Below are 26026 nucleotides of genomic sequence, written 5' to 3'. Positions count from 1 at the left end.
AGCACGATGGGGTAAGAGCAGTGGGACATCCTCCCACCAGCTCTGCCTGCCAGAGCCAGGGCAGGGAGAGCTGAGCTGGCCCTGGGGTGTCACTCACCAGCTGCCTCTGCTTGGGTGGCAGAGCAGGAGGAGGTGCCAGATCTTGAGGGGGGTCGGAGCTGGGGAAGGAGTCGTTGATCCCATAGACTTCCCTGAGGTACTTGTTCTTCTTCTGGTAGATGTGCTCGTTCTGAGGGGTCTGGTAGAACATGGAGGGCTGTGGCTCGGAGTAGTCCTCCACAAACTGCATGTAGGCCATCACTGCAAGGCAAAGAGAGGTGGCACTCACTGTCCTGCTCTGCAAACCCCACTGAGGGTCAGCAGGCAGCTGCTTGTCCTCAGAAGGGCACCCTGCAAATCCAGATCTCCATCCTGCACACAGCAAACACCATCCCAGGCCACAAACACAGCTCTGGAACCAGGAGGTCTCCAAACAGCAGCTTGAGAAGCATCATTCACTGATGCTTAGCCCAAATCCTCACATAATCCAATTCTGAGAATATTCCTCAACAGCTAATGTCCAAAGTCACCAAAATGTCACCAAAGTCACCAAAAACCCAGAATAGTGTCAGTCTGCTTTTAGGAGTGTAGCTATGCAATCCTGACAATAAATCTGTAATAATTCTTGTGCCTACAGTAAGTCTCATGTCTGCAGTCAGCAAGATTTCTAGAACCAGCAGGCACACAGTGTTTCTCCATTCTGGCAAGCTGATAAAGCTGTTATCAGAGAACACCTACCTGTGAGCCTGGCTGTGCCTCTCCCTCAGCTCTTTAAATGCCGCTGCCAATCCTGGTACAAAATACTTACAAAACACTTCTAAAAGTGCCACTGACCACGTGTTCCTACCTCCTCAGCTCAAATCCAGCACCCTTTGCTCCCACATCCCTTTTTAAAACAACTTACCATCTCAAATTTTCAAATTCAACTGATTCGCAAGCTTTTGTGAGACGTGGCTCAATAGAAATGTTAAATAGGATCAAACCTTGTCTAGAGGACCTCACCATCTGTATAATATTTCTTCCAAAATTATAAAAAACCCCACACAGGTGAGCCTGGGCAGCTCTGACAGAGGATTAGTTATTGATGCAAATTTTAGTGTTGGAGGATGACATCCAGTGCCACAGAAAGACTACCACAAACCCACCCCCATTATTAAGGATTAGAAATATATTGAATAATGTAAAACAAAGAAAGAACCCCTTTTTGTGCACCTGAGAGCAGGAGAAACAGATGTATTTCAGTGTCATGGGAAGGACTAACCCAGGCCTTCTTGTAAACATGCTGTCATGCACAAGGCACTGTGAGCATCCCTCCCTTCCTCCTGATAAACAAGCACTTGTTACTTCTTCTAAATGTGGTCATTTGGTGGCAATTTTTCATCTTCTGCTGTCACTTCAGCTGTACAGCTGGAAGGAGTGGATGACTTCAGGGAAAGCTATAAATACAATGAGCACAATGCAGGATTTGCACATCATGAAGTTGGTTCCCACACTGGCTGCTCCTCTGTTCACCTGCCAAGGCAGAGCCCTGGGCCAGCCTTAAACAGGATACAGCCCTGCAAATGTGTCAGCAGGAAGGAGTTGCTTTGCACCTGTCCTGGGCACCTTTTTTCAGATTTCCTCTAATATTTTAAATTCCTTTTAGAAAGGGAGCTAACACAGCTGCCCTTCCCCAAAAGAATTATAACCCTCTTCCAAAAAACAGAATAAAGAAAAAAGAAATAATGAAAAAAACGAGATTGGAGCAATGGGAGCACAGGAAATGGAGCTGATGGACTCCAATCCTGACCGGCAGCACCTGCTGTCCCCATCCTGTGACCCCACAGCCCTGCCAGAGCACAACCTGTTCATGTCCTGCAGCACAGCCAGTCCCGCACAGCCCTGCCAAAGCTGCTGCACCCCTGACCTGAGCTCTCCCTGCCACCTGAGCCTTGCTCCTCTTCCTCCCTCAGACTCCCTGCTCCTTCCCAGCACCACCTCACAGTGACAAGAAGCATGTTCTGGATATACTGTCTTATTTGGAATCATGGTGATGCTGCAGGAAAAACAGAATTGCTAAATTTGTCTTTTCAGGTATCAGTGATTCAGCTGGCTAAGGTGCTCCTGTGCCCTGCAAAATGCCCTGGTATCACACAACAACTTCAGGAGGCAAGATCTAAAGAAGGCTTATGGAAGATATTTGTCTAGCAGCAAAACTGAACTAAGGATCAGGAGCCCTTGCAGAAATGCAGAGGACAAGAGCTCGAGGGAAAGATTTTGAGAGCTCATCAACTGCGCAGGACAAAAGCCAAGAAGGCAGGCCTGGCAGTGCTGGCACACTGCAGCAGCCACTGCTGAATGCAGACCAACCCTTGGTGTTGAGTCACCTACAAAAGCTTCAGTGAACACCCAGAACTGCAGCCACCACTGGGGATCCATGGCTGTGAGCTCCTGGCACAGCCCCAAACTCTGCAATGCCACCACAGCTCACAAGTGTTGGTGAAAAGGGCATCACATCAGACACTTGTGTAAAATCAAATCACTGCAGCTCAGGGCACTGAGCCTGAATGCTCAATCTGCCTTAACTCAATCTGCAAGGGAATAATGAAGAGCTCTTTTATCTCAGCTCTTTATGGGGCTAATGCATCCCATTGTCATGGCAGCTCCCCTGCCTGGCCTGTTACAACTAGTCCTGGGCAGGTGAGCATGTCTCTGCCTCTACTTTGTCATCTTTGTTTTTAGGCAAAGTGAAAAACAGTTGGGATGGTGAAATACAAACCTGGCACTGCAGAGTGCAAATCAAAACAGGCATCATTAAAGCCCTGCCAATCTTGAACAGGAGAGAAAGAGAGCAGGAGCACTCCCATGACTCCTGTTTGCAAAGGGTCTCCTCTCCCCCTCTGCACTGTGGTTTTTAACAAGGCAGAAATTTAAAAGCAGATGGGAAATTACATCAGCAGCTCAGCTCGGGCTGCACGCCCTGCAGCAACTGTGCAGAGGGAGGGATGGGGGCTGCAAGTCCCCAGTGAGCAGCTGGGGTGGAGTGACAGTCCCAAGGCAGCACCCCAGGAGAAAAGGAGGCGTGAGAGAGAAACCTCTCCCACCACATGCCCAGTTTATGTCAGCTCTTAACCCAGACAGAAAATATGTGAAAATTAAAAAAACCATGAAATCTCAGACTGAGGCTAGAACACCTTCCCAGCAATCTGCTTGCAGTGCCTTGCCTGTCATTTCTGAAGGAGCTAAAGCTGCTCAGGGATTTCCAGCACACACAGCTCTGCCCATATGGCACAAGTCACAGGTACTGCTCTCCCAGGGCCAGCTCTCCTGGAAGCAACACTCATCTGCAGGATGGTTGTTGGGAGTCCAAAGGGGTTATTAGGGGATGATCAGCACTAAGGCACACCTGCAATAAGGTGAGGCACACCTGCATCCCCCTGAAGGGCTCCCTGATACCCCAGCCCGACCCTGCACCCTGCACAGGCACAACAGATTTGTGTGCATGGACAAGAGCCAAAATAATGGACATTCTTAAGCTGTACCACACAGCAGAAGCCAAGGTCAACGAGGCAGTGGCTGCTGTCACCTCTGGGAGGAGAGCTGCTCCTCACAGAGCTGGCATTATCCGCTGGCTGAGCCCAGCCTGCCCCCAGCATGGTTCTGCAGTTAAATACCAGCTGCTCACTGGGCACCAGGCTGTGTTTTGTTCCCACTGACAGGGAGGGAAACATGAATAAGTGCCTCACCAGTAGTTTCCAAGCTGTTTGAGGAAAGGATCTTGTTATTTCTGACTCTGGGCTCTTAATGGCAGAAGCTGTTCCGTGTCTGTGTCTCGTTCAGCAGGAGCACAGCGCTGGTGCTCAAGCAGAAGTCTGGAGTAATTTGCCCTTAGCACAGTAAAATAACCATAACTCATGCCAGACTAAAAGCCCTATCACTCCTCTGTGTAAATTATACAGAAGTCAACTCTTGGAGGTCCCTCTGAGCACAGCTCACAGCAATGCACAAGGTTAACTCAAGCAGATCTTCTGTGTATTACCAATAAACACCATCAGTGTCTCTGCTGCAACACTTGCTGCCAGCTACCAAGAGATGACCCACAACAAAGGCACCACAACCAAGTCCTATCTGTGTTTTTTAACAAATCCATGCATTTTCTCCAGATCCCAGGAGCTTGCTGAGGTTCTGGAAGCAGCCCCGTGTGATTACACAAGAATATCTACATGCATCAGCCTCTGGGCAAAAAATATCCTGGGTGTCACCACAGAGCCTGAGTAATGTTTGACTGGCCTTTTAAATGCTGAAAAAGTAAAGCTAGCAACCACAAATCCATGGTGTGATATACTGTGGAGTAAAAAACAACCTAAAACAAGTTCTCAGTGTCACACAAATGCAACTAAAAAATTTGCAGTGGTCAGGTATCAGCCCCAGGACTACCTACAGGTTTTGCAGCAAGGATGCTTTATCAAATCATCACAGTTGACAACACATTAGGTAACAGCTCCTGCCTCTCCTAACAATGCAATCTGATCAATACTCCCAAAATTTCTGATAGTGCCAGATTACAATTAACTCTAATCCAACATCAAAGAAAATTCACACAAGGTCTTGGTACTGAGGTTAAAGTTGTGCTCAAGCAATAATGCAGATTGCTTTTAAACTTGTTGTCAACTCTTTGGCACTTGTGTGATACCAGAAAACAAAGTCATGGGGCTTAAAGACACAAGCAAACAGCTCAGATCTCTCTTGCAAATGTCAAAATTTCCTCTTACCCAAGACTCACCCAGGAATCTCTCCTCCTGCCTACGTGCACTGAGGTGCATTTCCCTGCATCCCTCCCAGCCTGAGTGGGGTAACACCATCCCTCATTGGGAACAGCAGATCCACAAGGATCTGACCCTGCACTGACGTGCTCTGTATCACAGCCCCTGGCAGCTCACACTCTAGGAGAGCATTTTGAACTGTAACACCTTTGTCTGTGCCCATTTGCTTCCTCTCTGTTGTCCACAAACAACCATCTCAGCCTCTTTTTTAGCTGATTTTAGTGTCTTTAACTGCTTGATTACCAGAGAGGAACAAAAGAGATTTCCTGCATAGGGGACACTTGGATGACCCTCACTTTCAGGTACTCTGAGTAAAATCCCTGAGGGTTACTCATGTGGACTGGTCACTCAGGGATAATGGAAATGCTTTTAGACAAGGCACATTTTTAAAGAAGTGACTGGCAGAGTGCACTGCATAGGAATGGAGAGAATACATCCTGACACCACACCCCCCTTTTACTCCCACCTCATCCATACAATTGCAGCATCTCACACTGCTTTGGGTTGGAAGGGACCTTAAAGAACCCAGTTTCAACTCCCCTGCCATGCACAGGGACACCTTGCACTAGGCCAGGTTGCTCAGAGTGCCATCCAGCCTGTCCTGGAACACCTCAGGGACAGGGAGTCCACAACCTCTCTGGACAAAAAATTAATTCTCAGTGAGAAGTGCATAAACTGCAGAAAGGAGCCAGAAGGCCAACTCAGCTCTTTGAAATCAGCTCTTCTCTTGGGCTGCCAGCCATGCAATGTGATGCTCTTCCTCCAGATCTTGTAGACATTACCTCCTCATGCAAAAGCCAGCCAGTGACCAGTAAAGCAAAATCTGCTGGACCTCACTGTGCAGTCCACAGCCACCCCTGTTTGGCAAGAGGTTTCACATTTTTCAGCCATGAACATTAAGGAAATCAGGAGAAGGTTGTGAGCTTGAGATGTGGTCAGCCCTGGTGTGCCAGGAGTCTGGCTGGGGACAGGAGCCTTTGCTGCTTGTTTTAATGATGTGGGAAATTCTCAGGCATCCAAAGGAAATGAGATCCTGCAGCAAAACAGCAGTGCTGGAGTCTAGTTAATAGTGTTGTCTTGCACAGCTATGTGGGTGACTGTGCTCCTATTGCCAATAACTGCTCTGCCAGGGCTGGGTTTTGGACAGAAAATCAGCCCTTTCTCTGAGCTCCTGGAGAGGACCCAACTCTCCCCTGCAGTGGGAAAACAAAACTGGGGAAAGGGGGAGGAAACTGACTTAAAAAGGGAGAATAGAGCAGAAAGATCTACAAGGCAGAGTGCCTCAAAGACTCACATTTAGGTGAACAGAGAAGTAACATGGTCTCACTGCAGTAAACAAGATGCTGTGCGATTCCAGGTCCCTTGGGCCTGGATCAATCCTGGCCCCAGGAATCACCCCCTGCCCACCACAGCACTGACATTTCCCCTCCATGTCTTTGACACTGACCAACTGCTTTGGACACTCAGGCTCAAATAAGAGTATCACCACAATCACCACTACTTAGTGATGATCACAAGCACGACAACTGCAAGGTAAAAAACAAACCCCAACCAGAAACTTGCTTACTGTGTTTGTTTTTCTTCTCTGGCAGAGGTGGCGGCTTTTCTGGGTCACTGTTCGAAACTGGAGCAGCAAAATCACCAATGAATCCCACTGGAGCTGAAGAGTTTCCTTGCTGGAAAGGCAGAACAGCAGCAAAGGGCGTGAAGGGCATGGAGGGGACGAGGGCGGCGCTCTGCAGGTCATCCTCGGAGATGTTGTCGTACTGGGATGGGTGCCTCTCGTAGGACACCCTGCAGCCGGAGCTCTCCGAGGTCTGCGAGGCTGCACTCCTCCTCTTCTTCTCTGGCAAAGCTGGGGGAGTCTCTGTTGGCTGTGCTGCTCCTGGGAGGCTGCAGGGTTCCAGCGGAGGAGAGGAGCCCTGCGGGAGCTGGAACGTGTGTCCGTGGAAAGGGGAGCCAGACTCGCCCAGGGACTCTGGCAAGGGGCTGAGGACACTGGGCCCCTGAGGAGGTATCTGATCAGTGTTGGAGAGGTCCTGCTGCAGGAATTCATAGTCTGGATCATAGTGATCTGATTGATCTGGGTAAACAGAGGATGATGTATTAGTTTCTCTCTTTTACGGTTCAGACCTTCTCAGTTCTGTCCCTCCCATTCTATCAGTTAATTAATTGGTTCATTTTAATCAGAGTGGAACTTCCTTGCAGCTGGGACCATCTTTTTACACCTTCTGTAACATCCAGACTTCATACAACTCATAATTAATTCTTTACACTAGCAAACAAAAAACAAAAATTCAATAGGCAGACATCTGCAGACTTAATTTTTGTCATATTTATATTTTTATTTTCTCTCCTAGCATGTAGAAACCACACTGCTTTAGTCTACCAGGACTGTAATTTCTGCAGACAGGGCTGAAATGAAGAAAACACTCCACTTGAGAGCTGAATTGAGTTTGAGAACCATCACCTACAGCACGGGAAACACATTCCCTGGGCTTTTCCCTCTCTGAAACAGCTCCGCACTGAGCTGCCTGCAGCAACTCCAAGCCAGCAGCTGCAAGTGCAGTGCACTGAGTCCATGAGCTCGTGCAGCTGAGCTGGCAGGGCAGGGCAGCCCCCAGCAGCCCCTCTTACCCAGGGTTTCACAGCTGGTGTTGCGGGAGCACTGCCCGCTGTCGCGGTCCAGCGACGAGAGCTGCTCGTCTGACTTGCTCAGCTTGCCAATGCTGCTGCACGGGGACAGCCGAGGAGACTCCCCCCCGTAGGAGTGGCTTCCACCTGACAGCCTCCTCTGGGCATAGCAGTCAACATCAAAATCCTTCAGGACAGAAAGAAAAAAATAAACAACGTCAAATCATCATCACTCTTGGCAGCTCGCTAGTGAGGAAGATGCAGCTCGAGGAGCAAAGAGCTCCCAGTGCTGCTGGCCCTCTCTAAGCTCAGGGAGAACACAGAAACTCTCTGATGTGGCAAACAGCCCATGCCAGGGAGCTCTGGGTGTTCTTGATTTCAAGCAGGGGTTGCTGTAGCCATAGCCACATTGGACAGATGCTGAGAAGATGACCAAGTTCTTCACAGCTACCTGTGTCTGATGACTGCTTATCCCAGCACTGAGACAAGGGAATGACTCTGCAAGATCTCTCATGACACACCTGGGCCTTGAGCAAGTACTTGCTTACCTCACACAAAGGGAAAATAAACTACAGTGAGATACAACTTTCTGTGGTCCCATTTCAGAAATCACCTCAAGCTTATTAACCTGTGAGCAAACCCCTCACCATTCCCACTCCATCAGAACACCTTTAGTGTGACTGCAGTTTCAACTGAAGAGTGGCCACAGCTTTATCTGAGCCAAATGACTGTAGAGGCTCCCTAAGACAGAGCTGAGGCTTTGGGGATGAGGACAAGATTTGATTTTTGTGCAATTTGATATGATTCAGGTCCTCACTGCTGAGCTAGTAAGTTCCTGAATGGGTAAAGCAAACCCAGCCATTTACAACCTCATAAACCCCAGACAAGCACAAGAAATGGAATGTGATTAACACACATACAACTTTCCCATTTTTCTACCAGCAAAAGTACACATTTCCCCAAAGCACCAGCAGCGGTCAGAGCAGTAGCTCAAACTACTGATGAGTTAAAAGATGTTTGAAATTGTGACTGGATGAAAACAAGACTTTCATGAGATGGTGAGATGTCAGGGAGCTCAGCCAGCTCTGTCCCCTGATCTATGGACATGGCAACACTCAGCCACTCCCACCCTCACACTCTGCCACCCCTCAAGGCAACAAAGTTTGTAGCAATTTGTTAATTAAACACAACAACACTGTAAAAAAAAAAATAAAAATTAAGCTGCCAACATTATTTATGACACTGCTGCTCCTGCCACTCCCACTGCAGAATGGCTGGGACGAGCAGGGACCTGCAGCTCTCAGCATCTCCCTGAGCTTTTCTCCAGCTCCCAGCACATTTCCCTTGGCTCTCACAACGGGGTTATGCCATTACCTGTCTGTTGATCCCAACAGGTAAACTGGACCCACTGGTAGCTCTGCTCATGGGGGCCACCACAGCCACTCTGGTTGGGGAAGGCGCAGACTGACGTTTTTTAGGGGGCAGTGCTGGTGGAGGGCTGCAAGACACAACGGGAATTGATGTTTCCATCACTCTTCCAGAAAAATAAAAGGATTTTCAGAGGCTTCACAAGATGTTTTCCAGAAAGCTTTTGTCAGCCAGGAGCTATTCAGCAAAAGGTATCCACTAAAAATATGGATTCAAGAATACTCTCACAGGTAAGGTAACTCTCCTGTTAAGTGATTTATTTTTTAAGGTTGGTATTTCTCAAACAGAAACAAATGCTGCTGTAAAAAGTATTTTTAATGGAGCTAATTAGCATGGTAATTATTTCTTAATAAAAGCAGTGAAAATCCAAATTAAATGTTTTGGTTGACCCAAATATTGTTTCCATTCACAGAAGTCCCTCCCCCTCCTCAAACCTTCCAGATCTGAAAAATGCTCAGTTTCACAGATTTACAGGACAGGAAAATTCTCTTTTTTGGTCTTTGCTTTCTTGGTGAACTTCAGGGAACAAAAGGGTCAGAGCTGCTTTCACTGTGCACTGTGAGGGCCCCCTGTTTTGGCATGAATCTGTGTCAGACCCACACATTTACAGTAATTTGTGAGAGTTTAACCCTTTGACTTTTAAGTTTTTGCTTCTAATGACACATAATTCTGGTAGTCATCAAGCCTGAGAAGTTCCCAAGAGCACACATAGTCTGTTCTTGGAACATACCACGAAATTTTTATATAACCTTTGAGAATTCATAAAATACACAGAAATTTGATTCTTTTTGTCAGCCACAGCCGCATTTGCAAATTACCACAACACGTATTTTTCACACCAGCCATCAGCACCAGTACTAGAGGAGAAAAACAACACACACACACAAACCTGCAAATTGGGGGGTTTTCTCTTCCTTCTCAAAATAGAACACAGAAACTTTCATGTGGTTACTCTCAGAACAGGGTAAGAACAACCAAGCACAAGGGTTTTTTTCACACATTCCTGGCTTTCACTCTTAAGCTGATAGGCAAAGCTGAACAACCTGGCTGTGCAGGACATATTGGGAACTGCCCCTGAGGTTAAAGGAACATTTCCCATGGGATAAAGCAGCCCAAAACACTTGCACAGTGTGGAAATCACACAGTTTTATGTGAGGTTATTATGGATTTATTGATGCCTCTCATGTGTGGGTATCAGGGCATGGCATTATCCTCACATAAAAAGAAGGAAAAGACACAAAGAAATAATAAGAGAGAACACAAAGAGTGCAGGAGCAGGGAAGAATTGCTCTGGAGGGCTGGAAATTCAAAAGCAACACTAACCCTCGTCTCTTGTGCACATTTTGCAATATTGTTTAAAAACCAACAGGCTGGTAAGAGGCACTGGTGCTCTTTGGCTGTGTTACCTGTTCTCTGCCACACGAATGCTGGGCAGAGGGGGTTTAGGAGGTGCAACTTCTTCATCCATGGAGTCAGTCAGCAGCTCGTTGGATTGAGTCATGTTTGTTGTTTTGTTGAGGATCTCCATTTCTCGGTCTGTAAGGGGAAGTTCTGATGGGCTGCAACACATGCAAAACACAGATTGTAAATCATAAACCACAGCTGGAACACAGCCCTGACAGATTCAAATCTATTTTAAATCATGTGCTATCAGACAGACACCTAGAGCAGAAGGCAGAATTTGCATCTGCAGGTGGAATTCCATGTATATGCAGAGCTCAGAGTGCATGTGACACAAAGACACAAATGTTGTTTTTTACCTTGCCAGATTTTGGTGTCTGTCCTATCAGAGCATATTCTCTTTTAGTGATCCTACTGAAATGGATGGGGGCTACATAAAGAACATTACACCATCCTCTGTGAAGAGCAGCTGAATGATTTAACTCAACTGTCAGCAGTCAGAAATTATCCCTTCTACATCAGCGCTGCCCACAGAAGAAATCAGTGACCCACCTGTCAGATTTACATGCTGGCAAACTGGGTTTAACTGGGCTTGTGGGAGAGGGATGCTCCTGCTTTTCAATCGTGAGTCTGACCAGCTCCTGATGGATGGAGAGAAGAAAAAGAGAATAATCATCATTTGCTGAATGCTGCACTTAAACATCCCAGAACACAAAGAGATGCTACTGCAGTAAACTCTTGGTTATGGTTTAATGATGGTGTGGACACAGAGAGCTGAGCTGGGTGTAAGTCTGGTACAGAGCCACACAAATGATGCAGAACAGCTGCTGAGGAGCAGCCTGCACCCAGAGGAAGTTTTGGCAGCATTTGAGTGAAGTTCATTACCCTGACTGAATGGGGATTCTGCACAAACCCACATGTGTGTGTTTTTGCTATGCTTCCTCTTTCCTCTGTCTCACAACTGTGTTCCAGTTCACACAACACCCTAAATAATGGTAAATTTGCTTTACATACATAAATCTAAGTACAAAACAGTCTTACCCAGTGGAGTACTTCATCTAGCCAAAACCAACATTAAATAATTGCTTTCTATTTTATAAATAAGAATGTATTTGTTTCAAAAAGCAAGTTTTCTGTAAAATGCCCAACCAAAAATTAAACAGAGAACGCCTCCATTAACAGGCCTGCTTTCCCTGAAGCCACCTTTTAACACATTAGCAATAGAAGATCTAATCATTCAAGAAGCTACTGCAGTGTACCTGTTATAGGCAGATAAGGCTCTGGATAAAGAGATAAGGGCATGATAATCCTGAACTCTAAGTCTGCCAGCAGTCAAAGCAACAATCATTTATGCCACAAAGACAGAGAGAACATTTCATGGATTTGTCTGAGGCTGACAAATACATCTCCTGCTCACAGATACAAACACATGCCCCTCTTACAGGCAGCCTGGAAAACTGGCACTGCTTCCTGCCACTATTGGCTTCCCAGCATATTACACAAAGGAAACTGGAAGGGATCAATTTTAATTTTATTTATTTTAAAGCAGACTGAAGTACAGTGTCATCATTCCAGTATCATCTTTGTGTCCTTGTCTGTGGAGCTTGGAAACACCTGGCATTGCCATCATCCCTCTGAGGAAGGAAAATACTCCAGTCCTGGCCCTTTTACATCAGGCTCTACTGAAAGCTGAAATTCCATGGGTTAACACACACACAACAAGAGGAACAAGGAGCAAACACCATCCAAGTGTCCACCACAGCTGACTTTGGTCTCCATGCCCTACTTACACTCCTGGTGTGAGCTGGTGCTCCAACACAGTACATTGTGTTACCCAAAAACTCAGCTCTCCAGAACATCCCACACAGGGGGGAGGAAGAGGGAGCACAAACAGATGTCCATGGGGACTAAAATATGAAGATGTGGGACAGAGAGCCCTGGTGGGAACAGTGTGTTCTGAGAAGTGTCCTGATGAGTAACATCGCTTGACTCTTCTGGCTGCATTTGGCATCATGGGGCTGAGTGATGACTCAATGGATTGCCACCTTTCTGCCCTCTGGGCAAAATTCCACTGCTGAAAAGGTTTTTGGAGATCCTCATGCACTTAAAGAGACTCAGGGTTGGAGTCTCTGGGGTAGTGGCCAGCGAGGACTGCAAATGCACAGGAGCACAATAAGGGAAATAAAATGTATGGGCATTCAAACCAAAAGCCAAAATACTCCTTAAACATCCCTCTGAGAAGGCTGTGGAAGGGAAAGTGTAATGTCTCCTTTTCCTTCACCTGAAACCAAAGCCAGGCCAACACTGCAGACTGTGGTGGTGGCTGTGCTGCAGCAGCACCGAGGAGCCCCAGACACTCAGGGCTGAAGTGCTGAGTTTTCCTATTTTGCCAATCATAATGCACACAAAGTTGTCTACCACATGGAAATGTAGGTTAAAAGGGGAGAAAACCAATCCAATTTGGCTCAAAAGTATCTTCAGAATTATTCAAATCATTGGGACTGGGGTGAAAAACACAAAGCACCTTCCAGTGGAGGCACCAAGGCATGACTGCAATTACCTGAGAGGATCACCTTCCCTTCCAACTTTGACAAATATCACCAGACCCTCAATGTTTCTCCTCTCTGCTATCCCCAAATGAGAATTAGCATTTGGAAATCAAGCCAGAATCTTTAGCATACACATAGAGGTAATGTGCACACAACTGAGCCAGATGCACATTATGCTATTCCTTATCAGCAAGGAAAGAGATTCCTGCAGCAGTAATTAGAGATAATTAAAGCCTCTCTACAAACTATGCTACTTCAGCAAGCTGAAAATTCCACAATGAGATGGATTTTTGAGAAGTTATGTAATCAAACCAAGGATTTTTTTCCCTGCCTAGCAAAGCCCTAAAACATGAGATCAAAATATCAAGTAACAGAGGTGAACAAGAGTCTCCTTTATGTTTAATTCTGAAAATAAAGAAGTAAGCATTGAAATGTGGAAGTGGATCTTGTGTGATCTGCCAGAAAAACAAAACACAGGCTCTGCTGTGGAGAGAAGTGTCCATCATCTCAGTTCTGCTTCCACCAAATGTGGCTGGGCCTTTCTAAAATAAACTTTGTTCCTTGCTGTGCAGGAGGTGAGAGCATGCTGCTCCCAAGTGCTGACCTCTTGGTGGGCAAACACTCTCCCATCTCCCCAGACAGCCACACATCTGCTCTAGGGCTGACCAGACATGAGCCAGCTCCAACTGGAAGGCCAAAATAACTCAGTCTAAAAACAAAGCAGAGCCTGATTTAGCACTGCAAGGACATGTCCATGGCTGCTCCAGTCTGGGCTGCCTCATGAACAGACATCCCAGACCTTCCCCAGTCCCAGAGCTTCCCCCAGTGTGCAGAGGACACAGCCCTGGCTGAAAGGCAACAGGTACCAAGGGTTTAAATATTGCTTAAAGTCAAAGAACAACTCCCAGGTTGTGTGCCCAACTCTCCTGCAATGAGACCACACAGCTCTGATCCACATCTGGGGATAACACATCTCTCTTTGGGATTGTGCAGATTCAGTCAGTGATAACTCACCATTTGCTGGGGAATTACAGCACAGATTTTCACATCCTCCACATTGCTGCTGAATTCCAGACTAACAGCAGCTGAGATTTTAGGCTAAACTCTTTTCCTCTCTCCTGCTGTGAAAATTTAAGGCCAGCTTTACTTTTAAAATGTGTAGCTTAAAGTTAAAGAGCATATTGTGCAAAATAATCCTAGAAAATCCATCTTCTTTAGGTGCTAGAAATGATTTGTTTCAAAGATATTTATTTAAAAGGCTCATAAAGTAATAGCAGATTTTAGTATCTGTGCTTGAGTGACATTAAAGAGATATCCAGATGATGCAGACACCAAACCAAGAGGCTTGAAAATGTGACAGTCAAAGCCTGGGAGATCCACTTCATTTTTACATTTGGCTCCATTTAATAAAACTGAGTCTGAGTACAGTGAAAGGTGCCAGTTCCTGATCCTTAACTCCAGGTGAAGCTGCAGTTCTTAAAACTCTATCCCAATTTTTCTTGTGATTTAAACATTCCCCTCTAAATTCAGCCCTGCTCTTGAAAGAGATTTAACTTCCTCTACAGTTTCCAAAATAAGATTCCCAGGAGATAAGACAGTCTGTCCACTCGTGCTCTAAGCCCAGATCAACCAAACTTTACCAACAGTGCCAGGACAGGTGAGTGATCAGCCCAGGGACACAGAAATAATGGGTACAAGAAGCTTCCAGGGAGGCAGGAGGAAAGCCCACAGCTTTTCCAGGCTGGAACAGGGAGGGAATGCTACAAGCAGGTCTGACAATGGATACAAAGGTTTCTGTTCAACGTTTCCATTAGCAATGTAAAACTAATCTGCAGAAAACTGAGTTTAGCTCATCACCTGTTCCACACCCTAATCCAGCTGCTCAGAGTGGTGATGTATCACTGACAAATCCCTTGAAATTTCTCTTAAAAGATGGAGCTGGAGTCTTTCATTCTCTGTGGGCATTGACAAGGGAGCATTTTCATCTTATTTTGCTGAGACAGAAAATGTGCAAACCACGTCTTGTAATCTGCAGGGGAGACTGGGAATGACTTGCTGAAAATTTAATGCAACACTGAAGAAAGATCCATTGCTTCTTCCAATTCATCCAAATGCCAGGGTGAGCATGCCAGAAGTTCCCATTCAGAGCCAAACTGTGCTAGTCTTTAACCAGCAATCCAAAGAGGAACATTTAACTTATGGGACCGCTGATTTAAGGGGTAAGTTTACTGAAGGCAGAAATAGGATCATCATATTTTACCTGCACTTAAAAACCTAGAAGAGATTAACTAGAAGAGGTCTAGTTTACACTAGAAGAGGTCTAATTTAAACTGGAAGAGGTTTAGTTTAAATTAAGAAGGGGTCTAGTTTAAACTAGAAGAGGTCTAGTTGACACTAGAAGAGGTCTAGTTTACATAGATCTCTTCTAAAATACTTTACTATATGCTCTTTATAATAAAATTTACAATGTCTCACGTACCTTGACTCCATCCAGAACAGCTTTTATGACATCCTTCACTGTTGTGACCATCTCCTTGTCCTCTGAGTTCACTCCCTCCAGCATCACCTGATCAGACCAGCGGATGAGGTTGGCCAGGCTCTGGTACACTCGGCTGTAGCAGGATGAGATGGCAGAACTGCACAGCAGGAGAGGGAGCAGTTGAGGAAAAAAAAAAAAAAGAACAAAAAGAAATTTTGGAGATGTTATCAAATGTTCGGAGAGTGAGTTTCACGCTGTGCATTTCAGTGCTTTGCTCTCTGACACTCAGAATTTGTGCTGAGCAGGTGACAAAGCTCAGCTGCTCTCCTGTTCTCTAGCACCAAATGATAACAATGTGATGGTACAAACCACCAACAGCTCATTCCCAAGCATCAGAAGGAATTATCTAGGATGCAGGTTAACACAGCAATGCTAAAAAAATTATTTCCATCTTAATTTACAGCTCCATCCTATCCCTTAATGTTAAAAATAAGCATTCAAGCCCTACATTTAAGTTATGTTATTTCAGTATTATCCTTCTTCCTTATTAGCTCTCCCCAAAACCACCTTGGACCACTGAGATCTGACTCTATTCATTCCTTTACAAATCACTGCCTCACTGTTTATAATGCCTGAAAACATGTAATTAAAATTACTTCTTTAGAGAAACTGAACTGAATGAATTTCAGGTTTGAAAGAGGAAGGGTGTTGCTTTGTTTTGTTTTTAATGAGAAACAGAATTGAAGCTATTGTTCTGAAGGGGAAAGAAAAAAAAGAGTTTTGGAAGGATGACAACTTTAAATAAAAGTTAACTGTAACAACAGTGCTCCCAGGCATTTTCCTGGCCATTCTGAAAACACTGACTTCATTACTAAACAAGGTGTGTTAACAGCACTGCTGATGGCAACGCTTCAGCAATTCTTTGTCATGTTAAATCAATTTCAAACTGCATCAAAACCATAAACAGATAAGAGAAGGTGTAATCTTGCAATCATTACTGATACAAGTTGTTCCAAATCTTCCCATTTCTCTCTGCTATCCATTCTGCATTGGCTTAACTCCAGTAACTTCATTATCTGTGAGAAAAGAATCGAGCCCACGAGCTCCAATGAGTTTATTTAGGTGAATGAGATTTGCAGGACTGGGGGAAGAACTACTGTCAAGTTTCAACCAGGGAATACAAACAATGGCAAGGATTTGATTGTTTGGTTGCTGTTTGGGGTTTTTTTTTAAGGTTTGCTGCTTGCCATTTGCTCTCATTTCAAATGAAATTAGCTTGGTAGGAGATATTTCCTAAACAGGGCCCTCCCTCATCTCTTTCTAAGGCTTTGATTTCTTTGCCATTAATCTTCAGTCTGCTTCCTTCTAAGGAGGCAGTAATTGAAAGCCCATTTTGTGCAAGATTTAATTACTTTTTTCCTTGATGCAAATGCTTCCCCTAAAGCAAAAAGAAGTCCAGCAATAATTGTAGGGCTTTCTTTGTCACTGACACAAGTCTTGCTCACTTTTCTTGCCATCAGAGTCACCCCTTTGTGTCCTGCCACAGGTAGGGAGAAGGACATGGCTTTTTGATCCCCTTTTGGGTTTTTTGGGAGGGTAAGCAAGGCAGGGCATGGACATGGGATCTGTGCTTTAATGCACAGTGTTTCCAGAAAGAGACTTATCTCTGTGTAGAGGACATTCCCATTTTAACAGATTTATGGTTCAAAAGATCCAACCTCAACTGGATCTTACCTGTCCCAGCCACAGGTGTGATACTTGCCCATTTCCTCCTTCCTTTTGCCCTGGCCTCAGCACTGGGGCCAAACACAACTGAGCAACTCTGTTTGCAAAGTATTTGGCACCCAGTGCTACCCCAACTGCATTATAAACCTTCCCTGTGCCAGCACTGAAATAAGCATCTTGAAAGAAAAAAAAAAAATAAAATTGGAGCTATTTAATGGGAAAACAAACAGGAACAGCACAAAACCTGGCAGGATTTCAGGAACCAAACACCTGCATTTCTCTGCTTAGTTCTGTGCTTTCCTCTGTGTTAACTTTGCTCTTTCAGTATTATTCAACAGTGTTTGTTTGTTTTCTGTAAATCAATTGCTCCAGCATCCATGGGCTGAACACCAACAATATCTCTGTGGCTTGGCAACACCACAAATTCTTATAAACCATGCTGAGCTTGGCTTTGGCAAATTTCTACTTCTTTCCTGGCTTCAAACCCACTGCCTAACTGGTAAAAACGTAATACACATAATCTGTTAAAACAATAATCTGTTGAGTGAGGCAGGAATGAACTTGGACTGGTTAATCTGCTGAAGTACATCTATTTACTTCTCTATCTGATCCAGCAAAATCCAAAAAAAGCAGTTAAGAGTGCAGGCTCAGACTTCTGTAATATCAGGGTGGATAAACAGAGCCCAAAAAAGGATTACTCTGAAGATAAACTCCTTTTTCAGGTGAAGCTATTGGATTTGTTAGCTTGTAGGATACCACCATGGACTGCAGAAACAGGAATAGCATCTGAAGAGAATCTCCCTCTGGAAAACAATGAATTTCCAAGTTTATGCTAAGAACCATCCCTTCCTCCGCTCTGAAAGCAGCCTGATTTGCTTTATCTTTCCATGGCATGAGCAGGGAATCTGCTTTTAAATGATGTCTGAAAATAATTTAGTGAAAACAGGAGTCACTTCACCAGCATCTCCTGCCATGAGGTTCCTCAGGTAAAGCAGGAGCCTGTTGGTCTGTCGTGGCCCCAAACCCAAGGAGGAAACTCACCTTTGCTGGATTCGTGGGTCAGTCTGCACCAAGGGCAGGATGGCTTCCAGCACTTTACTGGCTGAGCCTGGCAGCATCTCCAGCACTTTGTTATCAATTGCCATTTTATCCACAATAGTCTTAAAGTAGCGCAGTGCACTGACCACCTCCTTCTCCTTTTCCTCCAGCCATGATACATTCTGAAGAGGAGGGAAGAAATGCAGAGATTTGTTAAAATTTCATTATTTTTAAGGGCAGGATTCCTTTAAGAAACCCAAAGTTTGGTGACACTGAGGTGTGTTTCAGGAGGAGTGGAAAAACCTCCTATTACCACAAACACTTTTAAATTAAATCACTATTCTTTCAAAGGAATAGTCAGTGCAAGATCACACCCCCACTTTAACCTTCAGAATTACCTGCATTCCAAACTGAAGGCTGATCTTGATCAGTTTTAGGCTAAGATTAACACCACTGATGACATCAAGGACACTGCTTTGAAACCCAAACCCTAAACTGGGACAGAGTGGTTTGGGTTGGAAGGGACTTTAAAGCCCATCTGGGCAGGAACACCTTTCACTGTCCCAACCCCATCCAACCTGGCCTGGGACACTTCCAGGGATGGGGCAGCCAAAGTTGTGCCAGGCCCTCACAGAGAAGAATTTCTTCTTAATATTTAACTTAAACCTGCCCTCTGTCAATTTAAAGGCAACACCCCTTGTCCAATTACTACATGTCCTTGTAAAATACATGAAAACACCCAAATAAACTCCACTCTGATGAGCCTCCAACCTGAATCATTTTGTGATGCTGCTGGAACAAGAGAACTCACACAATTTCCACGAGGACCAACTGTAAAAGCTAAGTTTTGGCATTGGTGAATGAATGTTGCAGAAGGGAACAATTCATTGGAATAAAGCTGAGTTGTGGTCACTAATTTCTGTGCCACCACAAACACAAGAGGAGGAAATTCAGAAGTGACACATGATACCTCAATGGCATCCTGGACAGGGATAGTTTTTAAAAGTTTACAACAGTATGCCTGGAGGACTTTTAATGCCACAAGTAGTTTCTAAGTGAGATTTAAAATAACTACTGAGCACTGCTAGAAAAGGAGCAGAGAGCTTAGCAGAGTCAGATTTCATCCATTATCTCCTCAGTAAATTCAGCTTCAGGAATTAATGACCTATGGGCACTGTGTGCTCCCCATATTCCTGTCAGCTGTTAAATTGCTGCTTTTTTGCAAATTCAGGCCAGCAGCCCAAAAGATTTTAGGAAGAACAATTTATAGGCAGCACTGGTTAGTAATTTGGGGCCAGTTGCATAAAAGGGTTAGAATCCCAAGTTCCATCTAGCTCCAGCTTCAGAAGTCTAAGTCCCAATCCAAGAACTGCAAACCACCCTGTCATTTTCCATCTCCTCTGGGCAGTGCCCAAAATCTGCTGCTGCTTCCCCTTTGGACAACACTTCTTGCCAGGAACCTCAAGTTCTGATCTACAGCCCACAGTGCCCTGAGCTCCCTTCCTTGCTGAGGAGCATCCTGGCAACCCACTGGGATAAAAAATGACATTTCCCATTTTGCAAGGATGTGCCCTCACCACTGCAGAGTTTATTCCAGGATACAGAATCTTAAAAACATTTAGGTTGGAAATGACCTCCAGGATCACTGAGTCCAACCATTAATCTATGGAGAGCCTCAGCCTCCTCCAAGGTTTTGCACTTCATATGAAATGAGCACACATTTTAGGGATCAGAGGGTCTGTAAATTCCCTGGGTAAGTACAACCATGGTCCAGCAGTCAAAGCTCTCAAACAGAAGTGAAAAAATGCAGACTGCAGTTCCTGCTCCCATGGCTGTTTATGGGTTTCATTCAACAACTGTTTCCTGTAGAAAGGCTTGTGACTTAATAACTTAAACACTTTCCTGGTGCACAGAAGGGATGGGCCTGACAGAGTTCAGGGCTGAGAATGACAACTGGAAACACAAATCCTTCCTCTGAGCACATCAAGGGATGTGAATCCAGACACTGCCTGGGACACAACCCTTTCTTTTATTTTTTTGGGGTTTTTTTCCCCTGCTAATCCTTTGGGTGACATTCCCAGAAGCACTTTGTAATGAATCCTCTTCCAAAGTCCAAAGTATCATACACAGAAGTGCACAGAACCATGGAATGGTTTGGGTTGGAAGAGATCTTAAATCTCATTTTATTCCACCCCTGCCACAGCTTCCACCAGAGCAGACTGGCCCAGGTCTGTCCAACCTGCCCTGAACACTCCCAGGGATGGGGCAGCCTCCCATTTCTCTTTGGGGCATTAAATGGGAAAAAGTTACAACTCAGGCAAAACAGCATCTCCTCTAAATCCCTGCCTGACACATATAGATATTTCTGGATGATTTCTGAAATTTTCCCTTAATAATCAAATTGCAAATGCATCATGTATGAGACACAGCTGACCCAGAAAGGGTCACAGTGAGCTGTACAGAATACACCCAATTACAAAAGCTGGAATCATCCTTTTTTTCCTTACATTTTGGCAGTGTAAAACCTATCATAAGTCTGTATATAGCACTGAAGGACACTCCTGTTCCTACAACAGGACAAGAATCACAAAGTTCAGGGGACAAAAGGAGGTTTTGAGAAGAAAAGAACATCCCCAATGTTGCCCCATCCATATATAAAGAGGAACAGGAGATGATGATGTTGGCATGAGCTGAGCACATCCTTCAGCTTACACATCGTGATTTTACATTAATTTTTAGTATTGCTATTTCTGCTCTACAGTGATTATCTACTTCAAGAGCACAAAAATAGCATCTTAAGTACTTGAGAGGGAGAAAAGGATGGTATTTGGTTTATCAAGTGAGCCTTCTGACAGAAGATCTCCCATTTGTCAACTGATGTCTATGTTCCAGTGAGAAAAACTGGCAACAATCCAGGCCCATCCTCTTCCCCACTCTCTCCCCTAAAGCTAATGAGCTGACTACATCCAACTAATTGATTAGTTGGGCAGTGGGTATTAAAATAGGTAAGGAATGAGCCAGAAATCAACAATATTTTGCAGTATAAAAATGAATGCAGCTTAAATAATCATGTACAGTAATAAAAAATATTTCAAGTGTTTTGTTTTCCAACTAAAAAATCCCAATCTGTACATAAAAAATTATTTTAATGTCCAGCATGGCTTATTAGTAAATCCTCTTGCACTGTTTTTAGGGGAAAAATAGAAAAGCAAAAACTTCATCTATTATTAACATGCATTTGCTATAGACCACATTTTGAAAAGGGCTCTTCATTTTCTAATGTATTTAATGTGGTCACACATCAATTTAAAGGAAGGCTGCTAAATTATCTCAAGACACCATCGTGAAACATCATTGGAATTAAAAGCCTTCAAGGAGTACTCTCAGGGTTGTCTTGGGGTTTTTTAGTTTTATTTTTAAGGAGCACTCAGCAATGCAAGGTGTCTGGCTCCCTAGAAAGCAATTCCACAGGCTCCTGGGGAAAAATCCCTCATCATCTTTCATCTGATGGGGCAGAATAGGGTGAGGAAGGCTGCAGAGACTTCTCTGGGTGTTAAGCAAGTCATAAAACCTAACAAAACTTTATCTTGCTGGCTGTTCTCAGTAACTCCACAACAACTCCCAGCAGAGATAATCTGAAAAATTCTGCATGTCTGGCACTGAACACTGGATGAGACTTAACAGCTGAGAATGATGTTTAATTATCCTAAACAACCTCAACTGTTCTTAACTTCTGGCTTCAATTTGTACTTGAAAACTGACTGCAACAGTGCTGTGACAGAGAAAGTCTCCAGCTACATAATCAGGTCACAACAGGAGAGGAGATAACACAAATCAGTTTGTGAGCTCATTGCTTAGAGGCCCTGGAGTACATTTGGTCTGAGGAACATTGTGCTGGATCAGCAGCTGCTCCAACACCTCTGTGGGACTCTCCCTGCTGGTGCCACCAGGGATTGAGCACATCTTTGGAGCAGCTTCAAGGATGTGCTTGCTTGCCTGGGTCTGGGGTTTTTCAGAGGATCACACCCCAAACCAGGCAGCTCTTTGGAAGCACAACCCACAGGGTGTGCATGTGGGGAGGATGTGTCAGCCCATATACCATGTTCCACAATGAGATATTTAAATGCTTGTGGAGGGAGGTCTCACCATGCTCTGCAAAGGGAAGCACATGTCTTGATTTAATACTACACAGGGCTGTTTATAGGTAACCACAAAATGACCCTGAGGATCCCTGAGCTGCAGAATTATGCAGAGGACAAATTCACACACCAGATTATGACAGACAGTACCAGAAAGCAAGAATCCATCAGGATAACAGAACATGGCCTTTGCTTACTTTGTTCACTGACTTCTCTGGTGTTTTCACTGTCAGTTCAACTTGCTTTCCTTTCTTTGAGGGTGTTCTCTTTATTTTTGGTGAATGAAACTTGCCCTTCAACTTCATGGTGAACGAGGAGAGATGGGAACGCTCAGAATCTAGAAAGACACAGAAAAGCATTTCTGGATTAGGGCAAATATGATGAAACCAGGGATGTGTTACAGCATTATCTGGAAGACGCACCATGTAAATTTATTGAGTGGAACACAATAAAGAAAATTAACAAACTGCTGCTCTATATTATGTTTCAAACCACAACACCACCATAATTTCCTGCTTTCCTCAACCACAATATCACCATCATTTCCTGCTCTCCCTTGGAGGCAGGGACAGAGGGACTGCTACAGCTCTGTGCCTTGGAGGGAAGAGGGAAAACACCTCTCTTAAAGCACTTATCTCCAGAAGGCCCTGAAGTACTTTACAAAGCAGGCAATCATCGTGCCCTTGTCATCTGCAATGGATTTCACTTCCAGTGTACCAGAAAAAATAGAGGAACCCCTTTGATACTGGGGCATCTTTCAAGGAACTGAACTGCAGAAGCGCTCAGCCCTTTTAGAAATTGTATTTTCATTGTTTTTTGAATACCTGAAAGAAGCAGCCTCAAAGGTTTGCAATCATGCCATATGCAGACTTACTGTTGAAATACATTTTTATCTGTTTAACCATGAAGCTAAATAAAACTCAGCTAAAAACTAAAAACTAATCTGCCTTGTAGAGTGCAATTTAGAAAGTATTTTGAGCAAAGAGCACTTTAATAAATGAAGGTCTGAGTTGCTCTCTAGTGACCCAGATAATTCAGCAGAAGTTACCCAACTTGTCTCTAACTACATTATGAAGAAAAGTACACACTTTTGCTGTGTGTTTAATTTTTCTTTTAGATTATTTGAGCATTAGCTGCACTGGCTGTAATGAGTGCAGAGCACAGCCCCGTGCATGCAGCACTGCAGCACCTCGTTAGCATGCAGGCTGCAAACAGCAAAGGCTGCTGAGTCAAATCTAGCAACCAGCAGCTAAATACCACAGAGCAAGTGCTCTTGCTGGCACTCAAGAAACCACCTAACCACAGCCCAAAGAAAGGAACCTGCCTCCCTTTGAACCTGGTTTCCTGCAGCATGTTCTGACCCTCTGTGAGCACACAGCACTCTGGTTGGGGATGTCCTCCACACCAGGATTTTGCATCCTACAAATGGGAGCTGTGTGAGCACCCATCCTAATCTAGTCTGGCTGCAGAGCTGTTCTCCACTTACAGGAGTGAATGTTTTCCCAAGGTTTTCTTTGTGTCCTAAAGTCCTGTTTAGTGCTCTGAGGAGGGAGGCACTAAAACCTTGGCCACTGCAGATAAATCCAGGCGTATCAGTTGGCCTCTGAAGAATCACTTGCAGCAGCTGGCACCCCAACTTAGCAACAATTTACGTCAGTGCTTTACATCCACAAGAGGATCTCCAAACCTTTAAAACCTCTCTGTCTCCACAGGGTGCTGAAGGTCACCACTGAAGAGAGTTCCTGGCTGCTGTGATAACACTCTTGAGCTCCTCCTCATTAAATCATTTGTATTTATTCCATACACCATATGAGAATTTCCATATTTGCACGCATACGCACACTTGCCATGAAAAGTCACGGCTCTGAATTAATTTTTTGAGAACTGGCAAACAATTACAATAATTAATCTGCAGGGAAGTAATGGTGACAGCAACAAATTGTGTCTGGCTCCTCCACAGGCTGCAGTGCGATCCAAACTGCTGGTTTCAGTAAGACAACATTCAATGCCTACAAAACCCTTGCTCACCTATGGTGATAATTCTGCCTTATAGGGACAAGATATTTGGAAAGGAGAAAGATTTCTAAAGATTCCCGTTTCCTTTTCTCCTTGCCACCAGACATCTCTACCCATTTTTATGGGGCAGGCACATGAATGGCTGAATCACCATGTCTGGGTGGTCAGGAACCTCCAAAAGGAGATGCCACCAGAGAAAGTTCCTTTTCTGCTGACAGCACATGCTCTTCACCACCACCAGCAGCCAACCACTGCTCCTTTGCTCTTTTTATCCTTTGGTCACAGCAAACACCAAATCATTTGTGTGCCACACTCTGAGGGGAGATAGACACACACAGCAAGGACAGAAGCAAGTGGCTGGAGCAGAATAGGAACTGCTTAAAATAGTACTGAAGTAAACCAGCTGACATTTGCAAAAATAATAAACGTTATTGTCTGAACAGCCCTGCTAAGTCCTGCTTTGAAGATCACAAATTAATGCAGCTTTTTACTGCCATGGCTTTCTGTCTACACCAAGCACTTTCCAGCTCTCATCTGCTCACAAGTTTCTGATGCATTTGCAGTTAAACAAATGAGTCACAAACCAATATTCTCTCACACTCAATTACACTTAGCACTTAAAATAGCACTTTTCTTGTTCCAAGCACATTACAAACACATCCTTCTCATCCTTAAACAGTCAGGCCTTAACCTCACTCTGCAGATGGGAAGCAGGCACAGAGGTGAAGCAACTTGTCCAAGCAGAGCAGAGGGTGAGTCAGTGACTCTGGTGCAGCATCTCCATCACTGTGCAGGCCCCCAGCCTCTCCCCCTGCTCAGGGATCAAGCTCTGGAGCTCCTGTGATTACGTTCAGTGAATGCCAACAGAATTATTCGGCACACTGGGCTTTACAGTTTGCAAGCTGATACATCATTCAAGCATTATAAACAGAATTTGCTTTGTAATGAATCTGGATGAAGTGGTATAAAAGAGAAGTGACACTTGAGCAGGGAGGGATTCCAGCTCACAGGTGTAAGGGACCTAAGCTTTTACAGATGAAGCCTGAAACTCTCCTCCAAAGAGCACAGCTGAGTAAGTTCCTAGACTGGTTACCACAGCACTGGTCTGCCTTGAAAAAGTAACTTTTTTTAATATTATATCCTAATTGAAATAGCTTACATGTCCTGTGTGTCTGTCCAGTTAAAAAGTTCAAACAGCATAGCATGCCTTTACAGATTAAATAATTTGATAACATACACAGAGGCAGAAAACAGAGCCATGGCAGTGGCTCAAACCACTTCTGTCCCTCTGCTCCTTCCTGCCTATCTACAGTAACCAAACCCCTTAATGCAGCATTGAGATTGTTCTTAGCTTGGGAGTTTGCCCACTGGAAATTATTCTATCATATTACCCCAGCCTCTTGTTGATGAATAGCCAGCAGTGTTTAGCTGGAGTCTCAGCATTGCCTTTCTCCTCTCTGGTGTGCAGGAGGAGGGTACCCCACACTTACTTCTATGAACTGTCCAAATATTTGTGAGATGAATGGGAAAAGTCAGGGTAATAAACTCAACGAAGTGATTTCAACTGGAAGGGGGAAAGAAAAAAGTTGTATCAAAGTATTTCTGTCTCAAAAGAACCACTGACTTTCCATCCCCTCATATTTCATCTGTCTGGATGCTCTCTCCTGCTGGAAAAAAAAAAAAAAGCCCTTCAAAATGACTTTATTATAGATCTGAGTTTCTTGATTTCTGCCTGGAAGCTTCACTACGTCACTGGTTTCACAGCTAATTCCATCC

The 26026-nt window shown here is 44.6% G+C and overlaps 1 protein-coding gene across 7 annotated transcripts in view; it reads right to left on the bottom strand.

Moving 5' to 3' along the window:
• RAPGEF1 (Rap guanine nucleotide exchange factor 1) overlaps positions 1 to 26026 on the bottom strand; it is an 84324-nt gene that overhangs the window by 30036 nt on the left and 28262 nt on the right. For all 7 annotated transcript variants that reach the window (XM_064727875.1, XM_064727873.1, XM_064727874.1 and 4 more), the window contains 9 exons: positions 22432 to 22571; positions 18099 to 18277; positions 15333 to 15489; positions 10857 to 10945; positions 10310 to 10462; positions 8850 to 8973; positions 7479 to 7662; positions 6409 to 6924; positions 98 to 300 (listed from right to left, as the gene is read on the bottom strand). In XM_064727875.1, coding sequence (XP_064583945.1) covers positions 98 to 300; positions 6409 to 6924; positions 7479 to 7662; positions 8850 to 8973; positions 10310 to 10462; positions 10857 to 10945; positions 15333 to 15489; positions 18099 to 18277; positions 22432 to 22539 — 1713 coding nt within the window. In that variant the 5' untranslated portion in view covers positions 22540 to 22571. The remainder of the gene's footprint in view (positions 1 to 97; positions 301 to 6408; positions 6925 to 7478; positions 7663 to 8849; positions 8974 to 10309; positions 10463 to 10856; positions 10946 to 15332; positions 15490 to 18098; positions 18278 to 22431; positions 22572 to 26026) is intronic.

Source organism: Zonotrichia leucophrys, chromosome 17 (assembly GCF_028769735.1).
Source record: "Zonotrichia leucophrys gambelii isolate GWCS_2022_RI chromosome 17, RI_Zleu_2.0, whole genome shotgun sequence".
NCBI lineage: Eukaryota > Metazoa > Chordata > Aves > Passeriformes > Passerellidae > Zonotrichia > Zonotrichia leucophrys.
This window is presented reverse-complemented; position numbering and strand designations above follow the sequence as displayed.